The sequence below is a fragment of the Fusarium redolens genome, assembly GCF_020744475.1.
Source record: "Fusarium redolens strain MPI-CAGE-AT-0023 chromosome Unknown BKA55scaffold_2, whole genome shotgun sequence".
Lineage (NCBI taxonomy): Eukaryota > Fungi > Ascomycota > Sordariomycetes > Hypocreales > Nectriaceae > Fusarium > Fusarium redolens.
The window spans coordinates 3,635,103-3,661,704 of record NW_025763665.1 but is presented as its reverse complement, the minus strand read 5'-3'; the positions used below and the strand labels follow the sequence as shown (position 1 = coordinate 3,661,704).

At 48.7% G+C, this 26,602-nt stretch overlaps 10 protein-coding genes across 10 annotated transcripts; 5 read left to right on the top strand and 5 right to left on the bottom strand.

Moving 5' to 3' along the window:
- Positions 1-212: 212 nt before the first annotated feature.
- BKA55DRAFT_501283 (fungal-specific transcription factor domain-containing protein) lies at positions 213-2,528 on the bottom strand (the record flags this gene model as incomplete). The annotated part of the gene is made up of 4 exons (XM_046186818.1): positions 213-792; positions 858-1,505; positions 1,564-2,164; positions 2,186-2,528. 4 exons carry the CDS (start codon positions 2,526-2,528, stop codon positions 213-215), a joined length of 2,172 nt encoding a protein of 723 aa, XP_046055620.1.
- Positions 2,529-2,953: 425 nt separating this feature from the next.
- On the bottom strand, positions 2,954-4,850 carry BKA55DRAFT_635040 (uncharacterized protein). Its single transcript, XM_046196992.1, has 5 exons — positions 4,530-4,850; positions 4,160-4,474; positions 3,847-4,106; positions 3,208-3,790; positions 2,954-3,158 (listed from the first exon to the last, which is right to left on the bottom strand). The coding sequence occupies exons 1-5, from the start codon at positions 4,628-4,630 to the stop codon at positions 3,086-3,088; spliced, it is 1,332 nt and encodes a 443-aa protein (XP_046055619.1). The 5' UTR covers positions 4,631-4,850; the 3' UTR covers positions 2,954-3,085.
- Positions 4,851-5,536: 686 nt separating this feature from the next.
- Positions 5,537-7,143, top strand: BKA55DRAFT_500949 (major facilitator superfamily domain-containing protein; the record flags this gene model as incomplete). Its single annotated transcript, XM_046186784.1, has 4 exons — positions 5,537-5,720; positions 5,782-6,499; positions 6,550-6,792; positions 6,843-7,143. The coding sequence occupies 4 exons, from the start codon at positions 5,537-5,539 to the stop codon at positions 7,141-7,143; spliced, it is 1,446 nt and encodes a 481-aa protein (XP_046055618.1).
- Positions 7,144-9,614: 2,471 nt separating this feature from the next.
- BKA55DRAFT_556590 (GLEYA domain-containing protein) lies at positions 9,615-10,613 on the bottom strand. Its single transcript, XM_046191715.1, has one exon. It carries the CDS (start codon positions 10,128-10,130, stop codon positions 9,738-9,740), a length of 393 nt encoding a protein of 130 aa, XP_046055617.1. The 5' UTR covers positions 10,131-10,613; the 3' UTR covers positions 9,615-9,737.
- A 1,765-nt stretch (positions 10,614-12,378) lies between these two features.
- On the bottom strand, positions 12,379-13,646 carry BKA55DRAFT_500773 (FMN-dependent dehydrogenase; the record flags this gene model as incomplete). Its single annotated transcript, XM_046186770.1, has 2 exons — positions 12,379-13,408; positions 13,501-13,646. The coding sequence occupies 2 exons, from the start codon at positions 13,644-13,646 to the stop codon at positions 12,379-12,381; spliced, it is 1,176 nt and encodes a 391-aa protein (XP_046055616.1).
- Positions 13,647-13,884: 238 nt separating this feature from the next.
- BKA55DRAFT_635028 (D-isomer specific 2-hydroxyacid dehydrogenase) lies at positions 13,885-17,617 on the top strand (the record flags this gene model as incomplete). Its single annotated transcript, XM_046196991.1, has 2 exons — positions 13,885-16,131; positions 16,618-17,617. Exons 1-2 carry the CDS (start codon positions 13,946-13,948, stop codon positions 17,615-17,617), a joined length of 3,186 nt encoding a protein of 1,061 aa, XP_046055615.1. The 5' UTR covers positions 13,885-13,945.
- Positions 17,618-17,719: 102 nt separating this feature from the next.
- Positions 17,720-19,750, bottom strand: BKA55DRAFT_500844 (uncharacterized protein; the record flags this gene model as incomplete). The annotated part of the gene is made up of 4 exons (XM_046186777.1): positions 17,720-19,011; positions 19,076-19,392; positions 19,446-19,578; positions 19,687-19,750. The coding sequence occupies 4 exons, from the start codon at positions 19,748-19,750 to the stop codon at positions 17,720-17,722; spliced, it is 1,806 nt and encodes a 601-aa protein (XP_046055614.1).
- Positions 19,751-20,662: 912 nt separating this feature from the next.
- BKA55DRAFT_660322 (major facilitator superfamily domain-containing protein) lies at positions 20,663-22,606 on the top strand. Its single transcript, XM_046197552.1, has 6 exons — positions 20,663-21,031; positions 21,083-21,166; positions 21,217-21,371; positions 21,489-21,559; positions 21,613-21,843; positions 21,901-22,606. The coding sequence occupies exons 1-6, from the start codon at positions 20,808-20,810 to the stop codon at positions 22,495-22,497; spliced, it is 1,362 nt and encodes a 453-aa protein (XP_046055613.1). The 5' UTR covers positions 20,663-20,807; the 3' UTR covers positions 22,498-22,606.
- Positions 22,607-23,333: 727 nt separating this feature from the next.
- On the top strand, positions 23,334-24,315 carry BKA55DRAFT_534559 (Pyruvate/Phosphoenolpyruvate kinase-like domain-containing protein; the record flags this gene model as incomplete). The annotated part of the gene is made up of 4 exons (XM_046189608.1): positions 23,334-23,483; positions 23,552-23,703; positions 23,755-23,990; positions 24,044-24,315. 4 exons carry the CDS (start codon positions 23,334-23,336, stop codon positions 24,313-24,315), a joined length of 810 nt encoding a protein of 269 aa, XP_046055612.1.
- A 605-nt stretch (positions 24,316-24,920) lies between these two features.
- Positions 24,921-26,562, top strand: BKA55DRAFT_660321 (pyridoxal phosphate-dependent transferase; the record flags this gene model as incomplete). The annotated part of the gene is made up of 5 exons (XM_046197551.1): positions 24,921-25,150; positions 25,211-25,249; positions 25,304-25,393; positions 25,445-26,085; positions 26,376-26,562. Exons 1-5 carry the CDS (start codon positions 24,998-25,000, stop codon positions 26,560-26,562), a joined length of 1,110 nt encoding a protein of 369 aa, XP_046055611.1. The 5' UTR covers positions 24,921-24,997.
- Positions 26,563-26,602: the final 40 nt, after the last annotated feature.

Here is a 26,602-nt window from a genome sequence, read left to right as displayed (position 1 = left end):
CGAAATGCGCAATGCTGTATATCATTTGTCCCGGCCATCAGACTCACGCCGAATGCGGAGAATGTCGAGATTTTATAATTTGATAGCGGTTTGGCTTTCAATCCATGACCACTAGATATAAAATCTTTCTAGTTATAAATTTAGCAGTTATTCATTACAGTGAATAGCATTCCATTTACAATATCAATGCTACACGTGTTCCAATCAAATCCTCAGTTTTTGTCTTGGTACAGCTTCTTCCAATAAATAGCGTCAACCTTGACGATAGCGAATCGTAGGAACGGCCAGGACTGCATCCGAGTACGCAGAGTTTTTCTCCATGTTGCGAGAAGGTTCTGGTCGTACGACGTCATTTCAGGCTGCCTCTTCTGTAGGCAGAGCATGTAACAGAATAGTCCGGGATATGCTAGACAGTTCCGTGTATATGCGGGCCAGAATGCCGATTGGTGCCTTGCATCCAAGCCACGTATGAACTTGATGACTGTTTGGATGAGGCCACGACATGCCTGTAGGACTGTTTCCACGGAAGATTGTACATGATTGAGCTGAGTGTTGCTGTCAATGATTGGACGTAGTAATGCTCGTAGAACGAGAATATGCGTGGTGTAATACGCAACGTAGAGGGATCTGTGACTCTTGACTGAGTCATCTGCATCACTATCACTCGGCTCTGGTCTGAGGGCTAGAGATTCTGGGAGGTCCTCCAGCCATTTGAGTAGCTGCTGGCGGGGACCGCGTGCCTGTTCTAGGAGGGACTCAAGAACTTGAGGCCGGGACACGGCACGAAGGGAGCTATGGGTTGTCAGTCGCAAAGAAGCAATGCAAAGTCGAAAAAGGAGATGATAGAGATATCGTACAAGAATTGTCGACAAACACCACTTGTGATCTCGGTCAGTGAGCACAGATGGATGAAATAGTCTAGAGACTGGTCTCGAATGCTCTCTGGCAGATTGGCTGTAGGATCAATAGTAAAGTCGGCAGATGTAAGTGGCGAGACATCCCAGTCGTCGTCAGATATCATGGAAGATCGACCGTGGGTCACTGCTCGCCAAGTATACTCGACGAAAACACTCCACCATAATCTCCTTCGAAGGCGAATCTCCCACGCTGGCAACCTCCATCCAGTTGAGTTGACATTCAAGCCAAGTGACTGTGCCATGGCCAGCATCGAAGCTGCCAATGACCATACAAAGGGGTTCTCGACGACGACTACGTCAAAGGGAGTGTGATTGAGAAGGAGAAGGAATATCTGGATTGTGGAGAGACGGGGAAAGTGAAGCTCCTTTTGCAGGCAGGTGTAGGAGACTTGCCAAAGATCATTGACGTTGGGCTTGAAATATGCGCTGTCGAGACAGAGCTTTTCGTCCCAGGGGGTGAAGGGCAATGCGAGGGCGTAGATACCTGCTAGTACGCCGGTTGATGCTTCTGCGACAAACTTGTTCAAGTCTTCAAAGACGAGAGAGCGAGACAAGATGGGTAGGGATTCGAAGACAAATCTGAAGTAGCTGAAGAGGCGAGTAAGTACATCGTTGATGGACAAAGGGAGGGGGGGTAGAGGCGTACAGTTTTACTAGAGCCATGCCCGTTTCTCGGTCGACCAATTTGTCGAGATGTACTCGATCACCTAGGGAGGACATACACTTGTCGACAATCTTTTGGCTTTCGATAGCAGTCCCCGTTTGACTCTGCAAAAAATGAATGGGAGGATTCGCCGGGAACGCATGATCTTGGGGGTGCTGTTGCCTTCGATATGCAACGCGATAAAAGTCGACTTCGTCACTACTCGAATACGGAAAATGGTGGAGGGAAAACGGATCTGACTCGTTAGAGAACCCAATTAGTGATGTTGAGTGGTCTGGCCGTTGGTCGAATGAAAGACGCTCGAAAAGGGCTTTTGGGCTGGCGGGAAGTTCCGTTGTTCTGCCAGGGGTGGCGATGGCAATGTCTCCGTAATCGTCTGAGGGCGTTGGATCATCGAGGGGCTCTAGATTAGGAAGTTCACCGTTGGCGAAGAAGTCAAACGGCTGGTCGCCGCCATCTATTCCATGCTGATCGAATGATAGGTCCCAGTTGATTCCGCCGCCCGGTGAGAAGATGGACTGGGATACTGTGCCATCTAGCGGGGTCAGATCTAGCCCTGGCTCAATTACGGATGATTGGACCTCTATTTTCTGTCAGTCCAGACCTTTGAGATCGGGTCTCTTCTCACCATCTGGCATGCGCAGCGTCTCATACACACCAACATCCTGCGTGAGCGGCTGTTCCGGCTGCGGTACAACAATCGGAGTCCCCCCACCATCGGAGTCGGTCCGCCTTGTCCGACTATCCCTCGGCTTCTTATTCGGATTGCCAACAAACGTACAATCGCGTCCGGTGCGATCACAAAGCTGGCATGGACGCGTCGGATCAGGGATGTTGCATAGCACCTTTCGAGCGCGACACAAATCGCATGGTCTTTGCGACTTGGATCGATAGCGTCTTATACCCGCAACTTGACGGTGCGGTTGTAAGTGCTCGTCATGATTCATTGTGAGGGAGATGCTGATAAGGACAAGCTCACGGTATTCGATTGAGGGAGCGTCGTACTGAATTAGCGGGGTCCGAGTTTGCGCCGATATCCGGGACACGTGATTACAATGCCGGCAGTTGGTCTCGGCGAACATCATGTCTGTCATGGAATATAAATGGTCGCATTTGTACGCCATGAAATATGAATTTAGATAATAAGCGAATGCAGTGTAGAGATATAATAATTGTATTTCATTCTATAGGTTCATATAGCAACAAAGTTTTCTTACTGAGGGGCTGCTTTGATCTGTCTTGTTGATATTCAACAACCTTATCATGGAGCCAATCATGGCATCAGTGAGAGTCATATTTTTAGTCGATATTCATTATGCTTTCAGCCCGCGATTATAAATTCTAACCATTCTCCAGATTTATTCTATTTCGGAAAAAAATCATCACGTCTCACTCTCATTACCGTCTCAGAATTGTTATCATGGCTTGTTCTTGAGTGCAGTCAAACAAGGTTTTTCCATTCCCTATATATCACATGTTCAACTAATAATACAAACTATCTCAATCACTTGCTCCTGTTTCCACGCAGCTTGTCATATCGCAGAACCGCTCCAAGAAGAACACTCGCACCCAGTGCACTACATCATGTTAGCATCTCCAACCCTTCCAGGTACGGGAAAGACTTACCAATCTTCAGGTGAGCAATACTCTGTAGGGTTATGGCTAATTCCCGATCTCGTCGGTGTAAAGATCATACTCGTAGGACAAACCCGGTTCGTGTAGCAGCTATCATGCCCCGCTCCACTGATCATGGGTCTCCAAAGCTTACCCTCCGCATTCTGCGGTAACGTCGAACAAACATCCGCAGCACTCTGCTCCACGACCGAAATACACTCTTGATTGAACTTGACCGCTGGACTGTCTACAAGAAGCTCCCAATCGACTTCACATCCCTTTTCGCTATCATCTCGAGAGATTCGCTGAAACTCGGTCTCGCACTCCTTTACCATCTCTGCGAGGACTTCATCCTTGACGTGTCGGAGATCGAGAGTGAATTTGACGGTGTGGGCCATTGTGTTGACGGTTCCGGGGTCGGTAGTAAAGATGCCGGTTGTTGCGAGACCGTCAAATCTCTTAGCAACTACGTTGGCGGCCACGAGCATTTTGCTGGCGCACAGGACGGGGTCTTTGCGAGCGTATAACGGTGTTGTTCCTGCGTGGCTGTCTCGACCCTTGACGGTGATGTTGAACCATTTGAACGCTTGGACGCCTATTGTCCTCCGCTGTCAGTCACCGTACAATCTCCGGTGAAGGGATGTATCTTACCGTGGACAATGCCAATTTTAAGACCCTCGTCCTCCAGAATCGGACCCTGTTCAATATGAAGCTCGAAATGCGCGGCGAAAGGATTTGATCGATACGAGGCGGGCTGTTCGCCGCAGTAGCCTATCCTGTCGAGCTCCTCCTTCATCGACTTGGGGTTAGCAGCCAAGACCTCCCTCAAATCCCATGCAGTTTCGAGGGGGATGACATCAGCCCATACGCCTGACGAGACTGCCATCTTGGGGAAGCGGGCGCCCTCCTCACTGAAAATGGTCAGCCAGTTCCTCGGAACGCATACTTGTCGCGGGGTACTTACTTGGTCCAGTTCACCACTCCAATTGGTCCTGCGGTCTCATAGCCATGATCATTCAACGTTCGCAGAACCTCGAGACCCGAGATAACACCAAGGATACCGTCATATCGTCCGCCGGTTGGTTGCGTATCCAAATGCGAGCCCATCATGACAGGAGGTAAATCATTGTTCTTGCCCGATCGAATCGCAAACAAATTTCCCATTTGATCAATTGAAGTCTTCAATCCCAGCGATTTGGCATAGGTAATGAACCAATCTCGTACTTGCTTATCGGAGTCGTCGAGGCTTAGACGAGCCATGCCGGTTTCTGTTGGAGCCCTAGGGTAACCACTTTAGTTTTTGCAAAGAAGGTTGATTTGTGAGGGAGACTCACTTTCCATAGCGATGCGCAGCGCCGAATTGGCAGCTCTCATGGAGTGATTTGGCGAGATCGACCTCGCTAATCTTGAATGGTGGTAAACTAAGAGAGCCCATGATGATGCGCTGCTGGTTTGCTGGTCGTTTGGTGCTTAAGTTGGTGCTTTTAAGCAAGATCGCGAATGTCCGTATCTCAAGAGATCTCTACTGTTGTCAATGTCAATCCTCCGATAAGGGCTCCCTGATAAGTCCAAGTATTGTCTAGTTATGTATATGACCCCCTCAGCTGTTATCCTTTATCGACCCCGACGGTCATAATTCGCTCTCATGGTTGAGGATAACGGCCGAGTTGCAAAAGTGGGGTCCTTGTCGGCCGTCGGCCGTCGGCGGAGACTATTCTCCGTTGGGAAGCTTATTGGAGCTCGGAAGTGACTTCAATCTTGCCGAAGAACTATGACATAAACCTTTTGCATGGCTGCAAGGATGTCTAAAACGCGGGGTAACAGCCAGTAACTTTAGTTTCAATTGACTTTCTAAAGGTGGTAATGGCAGAAGAACTTTATTATCAAGCTTAATAACGTCTTCTGATTGATTCATCTACACGTAGACTTTGCCGAATCATGTCGAGCATTATGCTCTATATCTCAACGCTGCAGCGTTAAACGTCCGGCGCGAAAAGACTTCAGTGAGTTCTTATCATCTCCTATCGCTCTTATCTCATCTCTATCATGTATAATTATGAAAAGGGAAAGATTTACCATGGAATCATCTCCACTTGTGGAGCAAACCGTCTCCGCCGACGGTTATTACAACTTAACTATCAGACTATCAAATGCGGGGGTGGATAAGTGAGCATCGCTTAACTCGTGTAGCCGATCACCTGGTGATAACTCGGATATGCATGCTTGCTCCAGAGACCTTAAAAGAGTAGGTCTGAACCTGTAATCCACAATTTAAACCTCATATTTCTGCAACGTCTTGTCAATCAATTATACTAGACTCAGCGTTTCAACATAGGCGACAATGGAAGCTTCCGAAAAGAAGTCAGATCTCAAGATGCCACTCGACCAAGAGATCGATCAGAACTCTGGCGAGATGAACGACATCACTGAAGTCGAGAAAAAGGTATTGTCAAAATTCGACAAGTTTGTCATGCCGCAGATGGCACTTCTTGTTCTATTTGCATACCTCGATCGAACAAATATCGGTAAATACCTCCAAACCTTGGAAGCCAGGACAGGACAGAATACTAATCATGACATTTGAAGGAAACGCTCGTGTATTTGGCTTCGAAGAAGACACAGGCATGCATGGAACCCAATTCAACGACGTATCTATGTATTTCTACATCTCATACGTCGTCTTCGAAACACCATGGGTTCTCGCCGTCAAGAAATTCGGACCTGGTCGTGTCCTCGCTATTGCCATAATCAGCTGGAGTATCATCACTTTAGGAACTGGCTTTGTCAACAGCTACGGCCAAGTCGTCGCCTGTCGAGTTCTCCTCGGTTTCTTTGAGGCTGGTCTCTTCCCCTCTCTGACATTCGTCGTCTCCCAGATCTATCCACCTGCTTCACAAGGAAAACGTGTTGCGGTTCTTTATGTCTCCATTGCACTCTCTGGAGCCCTCGGTGGTCTTATTGCTTATGGAATCCAGTCAATGGGTGCGCGACATGGTTTGTCAGCTTGGCGATGGCTGTTCATCATTGAAGGTGCTATCTCACTCGTCATCGGAGCCGTATGCTGGCTCAGTCTCCCGACTTCTCCGCAAACAGCTTGGTTCCTCTCTGAAGAAGAGAAGTCAACCATGATTCTTATCAAGGAGCGTAACCATCCTTTCAAGGAAACCGAAGGCTTCTCATGGAAGCAGGTTGTGATGGCCCTCACTGATCCACTCGTCTGGCTTGCTTCCGTCTCACTATTCTGCGCTTCCATTGCACTGTTTGGCTTTGGCACATTCCTCCCCACTCTTCTCAAGGGCCTAGAGTAAGTGCTTACGAGCTTTCCATGCAAAGCTCCGCTAATAAGTGATACAGCTACACTTCCCTTCAAGCCAATTATCTCAGTATCCCGGTCTACGTTCTGGCATCAATCTTCACTGCTGCCACCACTTATGTCTCCGATCGATTGAACCGCCGAGCTATCTGCCTCATCCATTCTCCGCTACTAGTCATCGTCGGATACTCCATCGTCGTTGGTACGGGGCACAAGGCTGCGGGATTCTTTGCCATGTTCCTCGTCGGCGGTGGCGTCTACTCCTTCAACACTGTTTTGGTAACGTATGTCAAGACCCAAACCACATGGTAGACTATCAACTAACGATGTGTAGATGGGTATCCAACAACATGCAGCCGGACTACAAGCGCTCCGTAGCAATTTCTATGCTCATCTCACTTGCAAACGCATCTGGAATGGCTGCATCGCAGATCTATCCTATCAAAGATGCTCCCCGCTACGTCATGGGAAATGCGATTTCTCTCGGGGGAGAGGTCCTCGCGCTTGCCTGCGTCGGGCTTATATATGCACTTCTAAAGTACCGCATGCGACAGAAGGAGAAGTTAATTGCAGAGGGTAAGGACAGTAACGGGAAGGAAGGAGATCAGAGCTTGGAGTTTAAGTATGTGTTTTAAAGACCTCCGATATGCGCGTCTAAACACCGATATCACGCGTTTCAAGACTTCAGGCTCTGTTACATACGGAAGCATAATAATTGTGAAATGTCACCCAAGGCACAGTTCCAGAGTGAGCCTCATAGAAACGGGCCGAGATATCGGTAATGACAGTGTCATTGAGAGCGATAAAGACAGATAACTGTAAATCTAGGGAAAGACAGGTGTTTTGTTACCCATTAAGCCATTTATATCAATCTCGAAGTTACTTATCCACTTCTATATCCTTGTGATATCTCCATATGCACACCAAGTAGGCTTTCAATGATCCAATATGAGGGCCATGTGTAGGGTCTGCGTAGACTTAACAATAGTGGTCACCGGCCTAAATTTCCAAGATGTTAGGGACCCCAGGCTCACATACATCCGAATCGTATAAAAGATAGTGTAACTTACAAAAGTGCGACCAATAGTGAGATCGTTACTCCGCTCATAGCCACCTCTGGCGTTGCCGCACTGGGTATCGATATACTCACCCTTGCCAAGCACCGCCTGGACCAAGTTACCGTTGATGAAGCTTCCAGCTGCTCCACTCTTGTAATCGCAGGCAAAGAAAGTAACCTCGCCGTAAGTTTGATGTTCCCTCAGATTAGGTGTCCACCTTGTAAATCGAGTTGGGAGAGACAAGGGAAGGTTCATACCGAGATTTGGCCCTTGAAGTTACCAGAAAGATCGACCATTCCGTCAGCGCCTGCATCGACCCAAGCTCTGAAGGTTTCCGCTCCCGAAACAGCGTCTTCTTCTTTGAGGGCGAATTTATCACCACTGGGACAGGTTGCTGGTCCGAGGATGGCGCGGAGATGAAGACCTTCAGGCTTGGACTGTGCGGGATGGGCGGTAGCCAGGGCAGCGAAAGCTGCGACTAGGACGATGAGGGAATGTATTTTGGTGATTCAAAGATGTGGAGTATAAAGTAAAGTCTTTTTGAAGTAGTGGTTTGTCATGGAGATGAGAGTGCAGTGAAGTTGATGGTTTGGAATCCGATCAGAGGAATCTTTGGGGCTTTGTATACTTCTTTGCGACAACTTTCTTATTGAACATGTCCAGGTCCTACATACCTCATCCATGACATACGTCAGTTCAACAGTCACGAGATGATAGGTGTTCCTACTGCGGTTTGTGTAAGTTACACCTCAGAGCACAATATCGGGGCGCAGTGGTAAGCCAATCATAGTTACCCAGCATTATGTATTCACCTTGAAAGGATGGTGAGACAAAATTACAGATCTGCATAGATTTACTTCCTATCCACTGGGAAAATCCACTCCACTCAAATGAAGAGAGATTCGACGTTAAACGTATGTAGGTACCCAGCAGTCATCTCGCAGCTCCTTGTCCAGACATACCACGGCCTTCCCTGAAACTTATAATTGTAAAAAAAAATTCTTCAATGTAAGAGGCGTGATAGTGGCCTTTCTCTTGACTACAGAGATACAGTCTTATCATTCTGTATTGCTGAAACAGTAGCAGCTTAGTCTGCCTGGCGGCGCAGGCAGACTGACAGTTAGTAGATATAATTGTCATAGTCGCGGTAGATCCATCTATGAGCCGCACTAGCCTTCCCGGCACTACATAATTTGTTGCGGAGGATCAAACTGCCGATCACTGGTGCTTACGCTCCGAAGTCAGCTGCAGCTGAGCATGAGGATTTCATGTATGTGTAAGCCTCAGCCTGCCAATCATCATTTTTGTGATACGAGAAGGATTGGTATCACAATTACACCGCGTCTCTCCGTTATTATTATGGATTCTAGGATTGATAGTCTGGATATAGCTACCCGAATTTCAAGCCTTTAGTTGCCGAGTTGCTTACACCGAGCGTGCTTCTGACGATTGCATTCTGTTATAAGTGAGACGAGAAGGATCAACTTCATCGTCATAAGCTGCAAGAAGAAAAGGATTTTATTTCTTATATTGTAAGAATCTACAATCTATCTTCTCATGAAGGCGTCAGTAAACGAGTTGCCTCTTGTGAACATGGTAGCGATCATCGTCGATGCTTTGAAGGAATGTAAGAAACATCGATACGTGTACGACACGCTCAATGAAGCACTTTGGTCTATCTCGATTCAATAAACGACAACTGATTCTGATTTATATATCTGGGCTCATTCATGTCTCAAGGCTCGGAAGCCGAGTTCCCTCTATTGATCATCACTGGTCATCGTCGATGCCTGGAAGTAATAAAAGAAGGATTAATACCAGCATCATATTCCCTTTGAGGGAGGACTTTTGCCTTCCACAAACCAACAAGCATATTTCTCAATACGTCATTCACCCAGAGCCTCAAAGGATACAGACGTAGACAGCCATTACAGAGTTCTTCATCTGGGCTATCGATTAGGCACTACCTACAATGCAGCCCCCACTCACTGACTCTCATTAACAGCCAGCGAAGAGATCACATAAGGACTAGATAAATAACTTTATAGTTAAGAATGGTAATGTTGTTGAATATTATGTATTAAAATAGCTGTAATCCTAAAGGTATTCTGGGCTTCATGCAACAAGTGCTATATACTTTGCTATGTGTGTCGCTAGAACCGAGTAGCAGCTTAACCACCCTCGCTAAAAGCAGGGAATGACGGTGTGCTTTCATCACAAGCAAATCGAACAAAGTACTTGTTATCGCTACCATCACCATTGACAATGACGTTTCCACCAGGAGCCTTGACCTCAGCAATGAAGTTGAGCTCTCCCTGAGCATTAGCCCAAAGGAGTCGGAATGGGGTATAAGTGCCAGCCACGAGGTCAATGGTGAAAGACTTGGAAGTGCCACCTGGGTAGTCCTGCTCAAGATCGGCGTTGTCGCGAGTCCACGTTGACAAGGCCTTGTCGCCGAACCAAATGAGTGTGATCTCATCAGAGTTGGGGATGGTGACCTTGTAAGTACCAGTCTCGGGGGCGTAGAGGAATGCACGGTGGTTGACGGCCTTGTACTGATACATCTGGCTGGGGCTACCCTCGTAGATAGTGAAGGGTTGGGTGTAGTCTGTGCCAGGCTGGATACCGATGCGCGAGGTGGTGCCTGTAAAGGTAGGGACGGCAGTGTGGAAGTAATCAGCGTTGAAGGAAGAGAAATGGGGGGGATCCGAGTTGTAGAATTGGTGCTGGTAGATGGCATACTCCAGGCCTCCGTTATCGCACGATTGGTCCGCAGTAGGTTCAGCAGTCTCGGTGGTGAGTGTTGCGGTACCAGAGTATGTTTCAGCAGTGGTAGTATCGGCAGTAGTGGTGGTCTCAGCACTGGTGGTCTCAGCTGTAGTAGTCTCAGCAGTGGTAGTATCGGCCGTAGTAGTCTCAGCAGCTGTAGTAGTCTCGGCAGCAGTAGTGGTGTCAGCAGTAGTAGTGCCAGCAGCTGTGGTGGTCTCAGCAGCAGTGGTGGTCTCGGCAGCAGTGGTGGTCTCGGCAGCAGTGGTGGTCTCAGCAGCTGTAGTAGTCTCGGCAGTAGTGGTGTCAGCAGCTGTGGTGGTCTCAGCTGTAGTAGTATCGGCAGCTGTAGTAGTCTCGGCAGCAGTGGTGGTGTCAGCAGCAGTGGTGGTGTCAGCAGTGGTGGTGCCAGCAGCTGTGGTGGTCTCGGCAGCAGTGGTGGTCTCAGCAGCTGTAGTAGTCTCGGCAGTAGTGGTGTCAGCAGCTGTGGTGGTCTCAGCTGTAGTAGTATCGGCAGCTGTAGTAGTCTCGGCAGCAGTGGTGGTGTCAGCAGCAGTGGTGGTGTCAGCAGTGGTGGTGCCAGCAGCTGTGGTGGTCTCGGCAGCAGTGGTGGTCTCAGCAGCAGTGGTAGTGCCAGCAGCTGTGGTGGTCTCGGCAGCACTGGTTTCAGCAGTGGTAGTCTTGGCAGTGGTAGTCTCGGCAGTGCTTGTCTCAGCAATGCTAGTCTCGGTGGTGCTAGTCTCCTGGACGATTACTGTAGAGAGAGTGGAGCTCTCAGAGACAACAGGGACGGAATAGTCTGTGCTGGTAGAAGCGGCAGTCACAGACGCTGTGGAGGATGGGATCTCAGTAGAAGATGAAATCTCGATAGACGAGACAGTTGTTGTTTGCCGCGGCTTACAAGGGCTAGCGGCTGCGAAGCTGGCAAAGGCCAGGCCCGCAAGGGTAATGAACGACTGCATTTTCGTAAAAAGAATGTGATAGATAGTAAAAGAATGACTGGGCAAAAAGAATGAAAGAATGAGCGTGTGATCTGCTAGCAGAATTGGGATCACCAGCTGTTATATACAACGCTCTGGTGCCATGTCAGAGATAAGGCTTGCTAAGAATGGCAACTTCTTCGCACAGCTTCGGTCCTGAGTCGCCTTTACGAGGGTAATACAAACAAGTTGCGCCACGTTCAGCTGTGGTTTAATTGCCATTGTGTACTGGTTGGAACTAAAGCCCGCTTATTGTTCGTCGTGTTCCGATTACCCCGTACTCCTCTTGGCACCGGATCATGTTTTGTTTCCCTGCAAGGTTTAGGATGTTTAATCTGGTTAGCAAGGCCAGAAGCTAATTGCGGTTCATCCAATTGATAACGGGATGGACGAGCAGCGCGGGCTGTGGCTTGGGCTTCATTTAGAGAAATGTGCGGATAACAAAGCTGAAACCGGGCCACCAATTGAGTTATCGGTGGACCAATCAACTCTTTACAACTTGACTGCTTTAATCCACTTCAGCACAGACAGTAATTTCAATTTCTAGATCGTTAGCTCCAAGACCGTTGAGGCTTGAGCTTCCCCTTTACCCTACAGCTTCACGGTCCAATGAAATGACAAGAGCCACCGGGTAACAGGCTAGATAAGATGCGCCATTTGTGCCGTTGATATGCTGGATAGTGTGAGGTCTATCGACGCGTCTGCAGAATTGGAATTCGAGAGGAAGTCATAGTATTCTGTAATTAGTGTGTAGATAGGTCCCAATTTCTCTAGCTCAGCACGTCCTGTGCCCCAGTAGGGGACTTTCGGGGCCTACGGCCCCCCGGACGAAAAATATACATAACATAACATAACATATGACAAGAGCCATAAACTATTGGAAGTAGTGCCTGGATCCGTCTCTCAGCCGCATCATTACTGTTAACTTTGACGCCTTTTTGCAGTATCTTCAAATGGAATCGGTAATACAAAATCCGGTTTGCGCCTATTGAATATTAATCACGCGATTTCAAATACGATGAAGGAATCGACAAATGAAGCGCTGCACAAAGTCTTGACGCTATCTTTATAGCTTTGCGATACCGAAGCCTGGACCAACTTTCCTCACCCCCAGCATTGAGCTTGAAATAGCTTTAATTGACGCAGCGCCACTCAGCGCCATTGTACGCCACAGTTCTCTCTCCAGGATGTTCAACACCGTCTCTACGCCCTGTTGTCCATTCACAGCTAAGCCCCATAAAGCTGACCTTCCCAAAAGACAAATGTCTGCCCCTAGAGCTAAAGCTTTAAAGACATCTGTGCCGTGACTGATTCCGCCATCAAACAAAACTGGGATACGGCCCTTTACAGCATCGGAAACTTCGGGTAAAGCCTCTAGTGTTGCGGGAACACTGTCGAGTTGACGACCTCCGTGGTTTGACACGATGATCGCGTCGACACCTGCTGCCACTGCCAGGAGGGCATCTTCAGCTGTGAGGACTCCTTTGAGAATAATCTTCATGGATGTTTGAGATCGGAGCCAGGGGATTGTCTCGGTCCAAGTTAAGGCCGAGTCGACAAGAAGATCTGAATGCTCCCTCTCAATCTTTGCAGCCTCCTCTGCTGTCTCCGCGTTCAGAATCAATCTACCCTTCGACGCGCCACCACCTTTGATGGTAGTCATGTTGGCCATGCTCAAGTTAGCAGGCAACTTCAACGGATTCTTGCGCTCATGCAAGCGATTTCCCATGGTTGTTGTATCCACCGTCAGAACGAGGGCTTCATAGCCAGCCTGTTCTGCTCTAGTGATAAGCTCCTTCGTTATGGCCCGAGAACGAACAAAGTATAGTTGGAACCATGGTTTAGGATACTTTGGGTCGCGTGAGGGCAGGGCTTGGGTGACGTCTTCGAGGGATGTAGTGGCGTTGGAAGAAAGACAGATATTGGTGCCGCGGGCAAAAGCTGCTCGGGCGACGTCTATTTCGCCATTGTATCCAGCTAGTCGTTGATATGCGCTCGGTGCGATGGTTATGGGTATGTCGTAGTGTTTTCCGAATATCTTGGTCGAGGTATCAACAGTAGATACATTCCGAAGAATGCGTGGCCGAATGACAAGACTGTTGAGTCAGACATATTAATATACCTCGGGGTAGATGCACCGATGCTGATGACTGTTGCCCATCATGTAGAGGGCTGGGAATAAACTCACCTCTTGTATACTTCTTCGTTCCTCAAAGTCGTCAATTGATCATCAGCACCATCAACGTAATAGCGCCAGACATTTGCTGGCAAGCGCTTTTGAGCCAAGGCCCTGATCTCTTCGACCGTGATGGGTTTTCCGTTGCTTGCGTCCATTATATCCAAGGTTCTGTTTCTGTTTCCGATCAAGCCACGGCTGTTATTTGTTCCGGTTGAACGCTGTATTCGATGTCCGCTGGACTTGCACTGTCACTTTACTGAGTTGACGAGCGTTAATATGGCTGTGACTGGGGCCTAGCTAGCGTCGCGGGGTGTCCGATGACGAGGACCGTTCCCTTCGGGTGGAGTCCGCGAGGTCTTCTCCGCATCTCGCGGACCCACGCCGAGATCATCAATCCTCAATACGTTATACAACGAATGAATGGCAAAGTTGCACTCGCTCGCCATCCGTTTCAATGTCCACAACCCCCGAACAGCGACTATTCGCCTGCGAGCGATGTTCACGCCGAAAACAACGATGTGATCGCACAATCCCTGTTTGTCAACCATGCCAAGAAGCTCAAGCAGAATGTACTGGGTCAGCTTCCGAGGGGACTGTTATATCCGGCAATAACAGAGTCATCGCTCGTAAAGGCCCCGTTACGCGATTGCTGGAGCAGATTGAATTCTTGGAGGAGAAGCTTCGGAGCCATGACCGAGGAGAGCCCAGTAATGACAATGCTTCTGCAGCGGTTGACCCTGAGAGCCTATCACCAGCTGCAGCCGGGCCGTCTGAGCATCAGGATAGTGCAGCCTTACCGCACTCCACAAGCATGAATATGAGATTCCTTTCACTAAGCGCCATGGCTGAGCCTTCTTCTCGTCGGGGCGAGTTTCTCAAACATCTCTCCACCCCGCGTTTAATTGCCGGCATCACAAAGACCTACGGCGGTGATCCTGAGTCAACATCACGCCCCGATTCACTATGGGAAGGTATATCGACATATCTCCACCATCCCCAGGGTAGTAAGCATCGCTTACGTATTCCCCCTGCCGACGCGAACAAAGCTCTTGAGATATACCTCGCAGTAGTGGACTTCCGTTTTCCACGTCTCCCCGTGGAAAAGGTGCTTGCGGGCATTGATGCAATTTCACACCCCGAGGAGGATCGTTTCAGACGCGTTGTCGCTACAGACCCGGCGCATGTGTTTATGGCCTACGCTGTCATCACTATTGTACCACTCGTTAGCGATGCCTATCCCATCTCACAAGGATCCTGGGTCTCGGTACATCTTTTAGGAAAGTGCATGGAGCTACTCGACAGAGTCTTCAATCAGGAAGATGGCATCGATATCATTCAGTGTCTACAGCTTCTCGTCATTCTTGCAGTACACTGCTCCGCTGCTGGGTCCGCCTGGCATCTTTCCAGCTTCGCAATGAATAAATGCATCGCCTTGGGATATCATCGCGAAGATCCCAAGTCTGCTTCCGTATCACTGTTGGAAGTTCAGCAGCGAAGATGGGCGTTTTGGGGGTGTTATCTTCTGGATGTCTTGATATGCGCCGCTCTGGGGAGACCACCAAGCATCGACGTCAGACATATCACCACTCCTCTACCAGATCCTGCATCGAATTCCCCTAGTCAATGTGCACAGCATGGACAAATCATTTCTAATCTCCGAACGGCCCCTTCTACGACCCATCGTCTTATTTCTCGAGACGCGTATCACAAACAACTCTTCCAATATGCCCGCCTTCTGTCTCAGGCCGTTAGTGAGACTCCAAGCAGCCCCCAATCCTCGGCGCCGTCAGACGATTTCGAACATCTGCTCGGACAGGCTCTAAGTTGGAGGATCAGCTCACTACCGCACGATGAGCCAGACAGCTGTAACATATATCTCTTTCAGACATCTTTATATAATACCCTCATGCTACGGCTAGCAGTCACAGAGCTACTGACCCTTTTCTCATTTGAAATGGATCTTGACGACTCCCAACTCTCACCTCAAGACAGAGCTTCTTTCCTAGGCGACTTGGGCCTTGAAGAAAGCCGGATGAAGAGATTGAAAGTTTCACAAATTTGCGCAGCTGTGGCGCGAAGTTTAGATAGGGTTCACATGACCGGTCGTTCTTATCTCTCTCTCATCACTGGCTACAGCTCTTTGACAATGGCATTTACATGTCTATACTTCATGTCTGTTCGCACCATGGTCAGAAACGCAGTAGGAGAGAACGCCACCCGGAGCCTTTCTCAAAGTCACCTGGAATCAGATGGCTCGAGTATGACATGGCACCCGCCACCGTCATCATTTCACTGCCAAAATTCTGGAGGAGCTGTCCCATCATTTATTACCAGTTCCTCACGCTCTTATCATCTCTCTCCGGAGAGTCAAGCCTGGGCGAATAATTTTGAGGGTGATGGGGTTAACGACGCTTTCAACATTGCCACTGCGAAGGTTGACGTAGTGGGACGCCAATTTCCTCGCCTCAATCATTACGGACGCATGGCACTCGATATTCGTAAACTACTGATTTCAATGTCAAGCCCGGCTACAGCTTTCTCACCTGTTGACTTTGCTGTTGGTGATCAACTTGAAACAATCAAGGCTAGCGCTCAGGATGTTGGACCAATGTACTTAAGGCAGCTCACAGCGGCCATCTTGTGTGTGATTTCTCAGAGCTAACCAAATTGAAGAAGACTTCTATTCTCCGTGTAGCACAACGACCAAGACCCTTCGAGATTGTCTGAATACCTTACAAAGAACAAGAGTAATGGCATGCGTACAGCCGTGTTTCACACAAAGACTTGTACCTTGAGACTCTCCCCATCGTGATTACTTACAAAAAAAGACTGTAGATTGACGGTTTCTGACTGATGATGCTGCGACGGCAATGCCAAGAGCCATGACACAAACCGTAGCATCAGTACAACTGAATGTTCAGATGTGACTGTGAGGGGTAAATTAGTGCGGGGTTGGGGTATTACACGCTTCGGACCTCAAGCCTCGCAAGACGCCCGATGGCTCTAATACCGAGGACTTGGCCAGATGACCAACTCTATCAACGACGATCTGCAAATTGTCTGGTCAGTTATATAGCTGGAGGCTTGTCGAGGAGCCACAAAGGGGATCAGCAAAAATTGTCCAAGCAATTCTTTACAATTCTTTACAATGGGCTCAATACCACCTACAACACAGATGGCTGACTCCACCAAGCCTGAACTGTACATCCTCAGCGACTTCCACCCAGAAGCCGTCAAGTACGCCCAAAAGTCTTTTAACTGCATCCTTTATGGTGATCCTCGCACAGAGAATTGGCACTCTCACGCCACAGCAATCCTTATCAAGGACTACTACATCACAGAAGAAGACCTCCTTTCAGCACCGCAACTAAGAGTCATTGGCAAACAGGGTGTCGGCCTGGACAAGATTGACGTCGAGGCTTGCAAGAGGCAAAATGTCAAGGTTTGCAACACCCCTGGCGTTAATGCTTCCGCCGTGGCAGAGATGGCGCTGTGCTTGGCTCTCACCGTTGCTCGGGAGGTACCTCAGATGGTCATTCGACAACGTATTCAAGGGGAGGCTATTCGAAAGGAGACGGTAGCTGGAATGCTACTGTCTAAAAAGGTCATCGGCGTCGTGGGTATGGGCCATATCGGTCAAGCCATTGCACAAATGTACGTCGGTGGACTACAAGCAGAGATCATTGCTTTCGACCCATATTACCCCGAGAATGAAGGCTCTTGGAACACAATTCCCTACAAGCGCGTCAAAACTCTTCCCAAGCTTCTCGAGGTTGCAGACGTGGTGACACTGCACGTTCCTCTTACTCCCAGCACAAAGAACATGATTGCAGCGCCTCAGTTGAAGCAGATGAAGAAAACAGCCATATTGATAAACACAGCACGTGGTGGAATTGTTGATGAGGATGATCTGGCAGATGCGCTTGAGCAGGGTGAGATCTGGGGTGCCGGCTTTGACTGCCATTGCGAGGAGCCGCCGACATTGGTCAAATATGAACGTCTTTGGAATAGTCCCCGTTTTGTTGGGACGCCGCATATTGCTGCTGCGACGGATGAGACTCAGATTGCTACAATCAACGGAGCCACGGATGGCATACTTCGGTTCTTGCAAGAGCACAAGAAATAAATAGTTTAGTTGATGGAGTCACAAGATTTCTAGGGTTAAGGGAGCACTGCTCGGGACATAGTTATGTAGGCACAATGAAACATACTATTTCTTAAAACTGCACTAAAAGTCTGATGATCTTGCTGGCGACTCTTCCCATGGAACCACGGTATCCCACACAAACTCCGACAAGCCAGCCGAAATGCCCTCTACCCCCAAAACGTAGGCAAGTGGCCATCCTGCTGGCATACCATCGTCACCCAGACTATCAAGCTGTGAGTTTTCTATCTGAATGCTTGTGAAATCAAGAACGTTGATACCACCGGTATCCAGGTGGTCCCCTCTCTCCAAGGGCATCTCATTTTCGGCGCTTGAAGTGTTGGAAGGCGGACTATTGTGAGATGAGTTAGGTTCATAACCTGGCACACCATTTTCCAACACGAGCTGCGTAGGTTGTTCTCCAGATGCTCCCGCCGTCTCAAGCTGGTGGCGCAACTTTTGAAAGAACTGGTTGTATACCGCCATGTCTGGCATAGAGTCCGCCAACCATGACAACAAAGATCCAGCTACTGATAAGTCATTCCACACATCTTTAGGCTCAGGATTCCATCGATCATCGACTAGATCCCGCAGCCACTCATCGGCATCTATCCCAGACGACCTCGTCTTATGCCCTGGGCCATCCTGCCGGCGCATACGTGTCTCAAGTACTACCACAATCACCAACGCCGTGGTGAAGATAAGGTGCATGTACGCTCTTGAGAAAGTAACCAAGTTTCTGGCCCGCAAGGAAGCGAAAGAACAGATGATAGCGCGAGCGGCTTGGAGACAGGGCTCGAGAAGTACATCAGGTGGTAGCATCGTTTTGGAGCCCAGAACTTCTATGGTTGCTCTGATGAGACGCAGCCGCTCTTCCTGATATGTCAACTCAAAAAACTCCCTGGTCTCGTATAAACAACTCGGATTGTCGAATAGCGGTGCTGACTTGTTCCAGCTGCTTAGCTCGTGGTGAAAACAACGCAACTGGCATAATATTTCACCAAGATCGGGAGTCGCTGCTGCGGATGCTCCGGCACTGAATGGTGCAGAATTCGGTCTTCGCTCCTCCATCGCGGATTGTATCTGAGAAGAAAGTCTTCCAATTCCCACTAGCCATTGGAAAACCGAGATGTTGTCTCCATGGGTCTCCAGAAACGAGCTCGGAATATCAGCAGAGATGAGCCTGTCCACTATTGCAAAAGGACGCCCCAAAGTCCTTGATGAAAATCTATCAAGAAGATAAGCCTCCCAAAAGACCCTTTGAGATTGTTGAAGGAGCGAGGGGTCAGCTCCGCATGACTTAGGGCGTCGCCTGTGTAGATCCAACTCGATGCAACTCCGGATACAGAGACGACTTAGCTCCCATAGTGAGCATCCTGATGATCGTATGAGCACAGTCACAAAATCAGTGATTTTATGTAGTTAGTATTCCATACGTACCAATATTATAATAGACACCAAAGCGAGCAATCAGGATGAGGTTTTCGATGTTCCCAAGTGTATTGTAACGAGACTCTGCAGGAGGATTCATCTCCAATGCAGCCGTAAAGAACCCAAAAGGATGCTGGTCAAATATCTTGTCTCGAAACAATCGGATACTCCCAATAGCAGTGGCCATGTAGAGCTGGAAGATATCGTGCCTCTCTTCGGGTGTCAAGTTGGTCCTTTCTTGGGTCGTCCAGTTCGGAGCCTGCTCAAGGCAGCTTTGCAGCGCTTCTCGCTTAAGAAGAGGGTGCGCGATGTGAAACTCTTTGAAGCTGGTATTTGTCAGACTCTCAGAGGTAACGGAGGCTTAGATACAATGACTTACTACTGGTCGATAGCCTGCATAGCAATGTGATAAGCTGGGAACGGATGTGGTAAGTGATACTCAATACGAGTAAGCGGCGTCGGGATATCGTCTGACGACCTTGATGGAAAGCCTTGCTGTAACCGATCCGATGCTGAATGGAGCCTTGACAGCAAGAAACTTCGTATGCACCCATTAGCTCCTCACCAAAGTTCTTAGGTAACAGTCGACAAACCTGACGCCCGTATCTTGACCAACATACCGACCGACATCTGGTGGAGCTGCGTTTCGACCAACAATTGCTTGTCGGATGGGTCGAGGGGCATCTTGAAATGCAATGGAGGTATCAATCGCGGCTATTCTTTCTTGCAGCTGTTTCAACTTTTGTTCTAGTGCAAAAACTTCCCTTAAGCAAAGATTTTCATGAGCATCTCCCTTCATAACTTATACGTTGGTATGTCAAGACTCACTCTCGAGTATACGGTCTTGGGGCCGATGGATCAGCAATGATGCACTGGGTACTGGCTTTGAGACAGCCTTGACATGATGGAAACTCAGCGCCGCACTGACAATGAATGGTTAGACAAAGCAGATAGTGTAGATAATTGGCCTGCATACCTTGACCTTGCGTGATCGGCATCTTTCACAGGCTGCTGCGCTTGCGGGCCTGTTGTCGACTTCAGATGTATGCCGCGGCCTTTTTCTCCGTGGCTGTGACATTATTTGAACCGAGACTGCATGGATTAGATCTAAGGGTAACTCCAGACAGAACTGAGAGGTACCTTATCTCACGATACCCCGCAAAGTGATTACATAACGGTAAAGCTGAGAGAAAAGTGTTACATGCTTCTCTTGAATTGACAAAAACGATCACATGTCTAGTACAAACTTGAATTCCAATTCATCACAGCAAGAGTAAAATAATCCATGTAGATATCTGGCATTCTTGGGCACTTCGTCCGCTGAGCTTCATTCTCGAATCTAACGGAGAAAAACGCAATCTAAGATATCGTCATGCTGATGAACTCCGAAAGTCTCGACCTCGCCCTCCCCCACAGATTTGGTGTTATCCGGGGAAGAGTGCGGGGAAATTGAGTAACTCACTGACCCGTCTGATCTGCTCGGACAGAAAGCGAGACTAAAAAAGCGTAGAGTTTAATATCTTCGGCCACCATGCGATTGGCTCGCCCTCTTACCCCGGATTCAAACCCCAGATCCTGTCCCGAAAACAGACAACCCCAAGGATCTTCTCCCAAGCGTGATGAGCTGAAAGAAAAGGTATATGAAGCAGCCCTAGGGGATCTATATTTCTCTCAAGTTGAACCCGTGCTTCTCATCCTTAACAAGCTGTATCTTTCATACACTTTACGTCTCATTGTCACAATGGCAGACACCGTTAACTCCAAGCCTGATTCCTTCCACGACGAGGGTCTTGGGCAAAAGGAACCTAGTATTAAGCTGGCCAAGGCTCAAACTGATGATCATCCCATCGAGGATGAGCAGTTCAAGCAGACGTCTCGACGTATCGTTCGTAAGCTGGACTTTACGTTGATGCCGATTATCTGGCTTTTGTATCTGTTCAACTATCTCGACCGAACTGCTATTGCGTGCGTACTTTTACTGTTGAGTCGGTGGATTGAAGCTGATTCGAAGGATAGTCAAGCCAAGCTGAATGGGATTGAGAAGGATCTCAACCTTACCGGAGCCCAGTTCAGCACAGCCGTCTCAATCCTCAACGTTGGGTTCGTGCATTGATACTCCGATTCGACTCAAAGCTGACAATAAACAACAGATACATGGTCATGCAAATCCCCAGTAACATGATTCTCACTCGCGTTCGCCCTTCTATCTACCTACCCATCTGGGCCTGCGTCTGGTCTGCCGTTTCAGCCAGTACCGCCGCCGTCGATAATTTCGGTCATCTCATCACCGTTCGATGTCTTCTCGGTATCGCAGAGGCTCCATTCTTCCCTGGAGTCTTCTTCCTTCTATCTTGCTGGTAAACGCGTGGTGAACTCGGTCTCCGCATGGCAATTCTATACTCTGGTCTTGTTGTTGCAACAGCGTTCTCTGGTCTTATCGCAGCTGGTGTCTTTTCGAACCTCGACCAGGTCCGAGGTCTCGCAGGTTGGAGGGTATGCTAAACCACGCATCACTGGGGACTTGCTGCTAACGAGACTCGATGTAGTGGCTTTACATCATCATCGGATCCGTCAACTTCATGCTCGCCCTTTGCGCCCTCGTTCTGCTGCCCGACTTTCCCGAATCTAATACTGGAAGCCAGAAATGGCTCTTCACAGAGGAGGAGCTTCGAGTTGCCAATCAGCGAATTGCCATGGATCGCATTCCTCAAGAGAGCAATCGCTCTGTTTGGTGGGGGTTCAAGCGAGCTGTGACCGACTACCGAACCTGGGTATTCGTAAGTTCCCTTGTACAGCTCCAACGCCTCCTTCGTAAATACTGACTCTGATTCAAGATCTTTATGCTTATTTGCAACCATGCCGCCTACGGCTTCAACTACTTCTACCCTTCCATCGTCAGTGGCTTTGGTCTTGGTTCCCGCACCATCACCCTCTTATGTACAGCACCACCATTCCTCATTGGTGCCATTGCATCCCTGTTCATCTCTTGGTCAAGCGACAAGAGAAACGAACGGTCCTATCACATCGCCATCCCCATGGGCATTTCGGTAGTTGGCTTCGTCATCTCCGTGTCAACACTCAACGGGCCCGCGCGATACGTGGCATCATTCTTGTATGTCACTGGCTGCTTCGCTGCCAATGGTCTCGTGTACTCATGGGCCGCGGGTGTTCTCAACCAGACACCCGAGAAGAAGGCGGTCGCGACAAGCATGATTAACGTTATCGCACAGCTTGGCAACATCATGAGCCCGTACTTTTTCCGCGACCAAGACGAGCCTCGATATCTTATGGCGATGATTTTGCTTATTGTCTTTGCTACGCTTAGTGGCCTCACTTGTCTGTTTTTGAAGTGGGATTTGACTAGAGCCAACAAGAAGATTGTGGCTGAGGCCGAGGCCAATGGTACCGAGGCCAGACTGTTCTCACACTAAGCGTTTGAGTTTGGTTAATCTCAGCACGGAATGCAGGCGGGAGTGACATCGGGGATTAAAGGGCTGGTTGATGAATGGCAGATTTGTGAAGGGAGAAGGGTCATCTAGCTCAGATAGCAGAATTGAATCAGTTTAAGCCGAACAATGGCCCAGTAACATAAACCTCTTTTGACAGTCAGAAAAGAACTTTCATGGAACTTATCCCCCCAGGATAGCTTTGTTTCCGGTGTTGATCAACGATGGAGCTTTCAGCTGCTTTCACCACCAGAGTATTCTCATCTGTAATGTTTCAAATAATTGAACCGTTATACAAGTCTGGAAACGAACTTCACTTACCTATTTGTTCGTCCCAGGAAATGTAAGAAGGCCACAGACCCAGAAGCCAAAGTCGACTCGAGGCGAGACTTGAGAAGTGTTAGCTGTCGGCCAGATGCTCTTCAGGTAGCAGACCGACCACCTACCTACGCAATTTCCCAAAGATAGACTCTTGCGAATCCACCAGCGGCTAATTAAAGTTCACTTCTCATCCGTCATGGATAGCCCTCGCCACAGTGAATCTGAACTAACGTTAGCTCGGTCCCTCGGCATCAGCTTTCGGAGCAGACGCGAGGTCAACTCGGCCCCACGCCCCGAAATGGCTGCAGTCTCACTTCGGTAGAGTAATTCAGTTGTACAGCACTGATATTCCTTGATAAGTATCGATTCTGGACGTAATTGAATTGAACACGAAAGAAAAGTAGTCAAATCATCCAGCCCAGTTCACTACTTGGTATTCGAGAAATACTTACGTTTTGCCCAATTTAGACCAATTACTAAACCATATTACACTTCTCATCATGGTACGAGCATCAGCTATCACGACCCCAGTGCGTAACCCGCAGCTACGCATGTTAAATGCTCTACACTCCAATGGAAAGCCCATCATGACCTTTCTGGGGCTGCCGTCTCTTCGAACGGCTCAGATTGTTGCTTCCACTGGAGTTGATGTAAGTGTTCTACGCATAATAAGCTTGGCTTTTGTGCCCTTGGAACATTTTCCTGACTCTTTCTCCAGGCGGTCATCATTGACTGCGAACATGGCCATATTAGCGATGACTCCATGCATGACGCTACCGCAGCCATTGCCGCCGCTGGCGTCTCGCCGCTCGTCCGTCTAAGAATGACCCATCCTGACCTTATCAAGAGGGCTCTTGATAGTGGTGCACAGTAAGTCAGTCGCAAGGTGGATAAGTAAATCTTCTTACCGATGTTCCTTAGTGGTATAATTCTACCGCAAGTCAACACTGCTGAAGAAGCAAGCGAGGTAGTAAAGTACTCCAAATTCCCACCGCAAGGCCTTCGAGGACAAGGGTCGCCGTTCGCAGGCTTTGCTCACAACATCGATATTGCAACATATGTCAAGACGGCCAATGAGACGACCATTGTGTGCGTTCAGATCGAATCACGGCAAGGGGTTGATAATGTGGATGCTATCTGTGCTGTGCCAGGTGTGGGTAAGTTACCAACAAATTCCCCCACCATGTGCTCAGAGCTGACTCCGGTCAAGATATGGTCTTTATCGGCCCCAATGATTTAGCCTTTTCTCTCCTCGGCTATGTTCCGGCGAAAGGTGATGAGCCCGAGTTTGTTGATGCCATTGCCAAGATTGTCGCAGCGGCCAGAAAGCATGGAAAATGGGTAGCTCGATTGTCAAACTCTGGAACTTTGTGCAAGGAACATCTGGATGTCTTTGATACGGTTGCTTTGAGTTATGATGTTAGGGCGATTCAGAATTGGTATGCTGCAGAACTCAAGGCGGCAAGGGGATATAGACTGTAATTAACATCGCCACAATTGAACTAGTGTATAAATATCATGGAATTAGATGAAAAGTTTACGTGCCAGTCATTCAACTGAATGGTACTTCAGTGCGTTTTTCCTTGAGATTCGGTTCTACTCATTTGAGTACTAGTATTTACCTCGGTATGAGCTACGAGACGGGACACTATAGCGCTGCAAAGATAACCGTATGATAGAAAGTATGCACCCTTTTCTTCGACTCTCCCCATTAGTGTAATGTTTTAAAAGTTCCGGTGTAGATGAGACAATGGAACCCAGATCAGGCCGCGACTTGACCTTGTGGAACCGTGGCCAGAGTGGATCGTTGCCTCGAGAGCAAATTTGCAGTCACTCATCCTGTTATCGGTGTAAAGCGAGTCAGACTGGAAAGTATCCCTTGGCCGTAATGGATTGTGGCTGCCGATCTACAATTTTGGAACTCGGCGGGGTCGACCGAGCAAAGTTTCAAGGGGGGGCTCGGTATGGCCCACCGAGCAACTCCCTCGGCCAGTCCAGCTGCAATGCCATATCTCGGTGTTATCTCTCAAAATTTCTTGATATTCAGCTTGGCAAATCTCAATTCAAATGTCCCTTATCGACTTAAAAGCGTGCGTGGCGTATACCCTTGACCGTTCCTTTCACGCAGCTCTACCCGACACTAGCACTCTACACGTCCCTCAATATGTTCTCCTCGTTTCGAAAGGGTCCTGATGACCCCATGTACTTTCTTAAGCGCGCCGCAGACCAAGATGCGTCACCAAATAAGGTCGACCTTGGCGTTGGTATCTATAGAAACGAAAGTGGTCTGTATAGTCAGCTTGGATCTGTCGCAAAGGTACAATCGGTTCACACCCGGAATGAAAGGGTCAAGCACTGACTGGTGTTTTTCCGCTAGGCAAAGACCATCTTGGCCGAGAGTGATCCTGGCCACGACGTGAGTTTGCTTCCTTGACACCATTCATCGTCACATCTAAATCGCATGGTATAGTATGAGATCACAATCGGAAACCAGCAGTTCTTGAGCCATGCTGCCCGTCTTCTGTTCGGACAAGGCTGCGAGGCACTAGAGTCTGGAAAGGTATGTACCCAGGTCTTTCAGTACCAACAACAACCCGTTAACGGTTCCGAGATCGCATCAGTCCAGACCATCTCCGGTACGGGAGCCAACCACCTCGCTGCTTTAGCCCTGAGCCAATCCATCTCCCCGCGTCCACAGGTTTACGTCGGCACACCAACTTGGGGTAACTACAAGCTCATATCTGAGTTCGTCGGCCTACAAGTGATCGAATATCCGTACTTCGACTTCCACACGCGTACCATCGACTTCTCCTCCATCATCTCGGCAGCGTCATCTGCACCGCCTCGAAGCGTCTTCATCCTGCAAGCATGTTGTCATAACCCTACAGGCGCCGACCCTACGAGAGAACAATGGCGGGAACTTGGTGCGGTGCTGAAAGAATACTCTCATTTTGTCTTGTTTGACATTGCTTATCAAGGGTTGGGCAATGGCATTGAGGAAGATGCTTATGCCCTTCGACACTTCGCTACCTTGGGTCTTGACATGTTTGTATGCCAGTCGTTCTCCAAGAACTTTGCTTTGTATGGCGAACGATGCGGTGCCCTACATGCTGTGTGCTCGTCTCCTGAGACAGCAGCAGTCGTTCAAGATCGGCTTCGATGTTTGATACGCTGGGAGTTTTCGTCTTCACCGGCATATGGTAGTCGCTTGGCCACCATCGTGTTGGATTCGGATAAGCTCACTACTGAGTGGTGAGTACTTCCTTAACGATAAGGTTTAGACTGGAATATGCATGCTAATGCTGTACGCAACAGGGTCCAAGAGCTATCTGAGATCCAGAATCGATTGAAGGCTCTCCGCAAACAATTACATTGCAGATTAACTCAGGTTTTGAAGGTATGTCACCATTGAGAATAACGTAGTGCTTACGACTGATTTGTAACAGACACCGGGAGACTGGGACCATATTTTGGTAGAGAACGGACTCTTTTCGTAAGTGGCGCCCGTCTTGACCGCCGTTCACTGTGCTAATCACAAGCAGCTACCTCAACCTCAATCCTCGACAGTGCCAGAGACTCATAGACCAGTATCACATCTATCTTCCATCGAGCGGTCGAATCAATGTTTCAGGCCTCAACCAGAATAACATTGATAGAGTGGCGGACTCATTGGATGAGGTCGTGCGTGGGGAGATCAGGCTAAGCACACAGACAAGGGCGGCTCTTTAGATGCTTCAGGCCGCGATAGTACCAAGCTTAGGGTAGTATC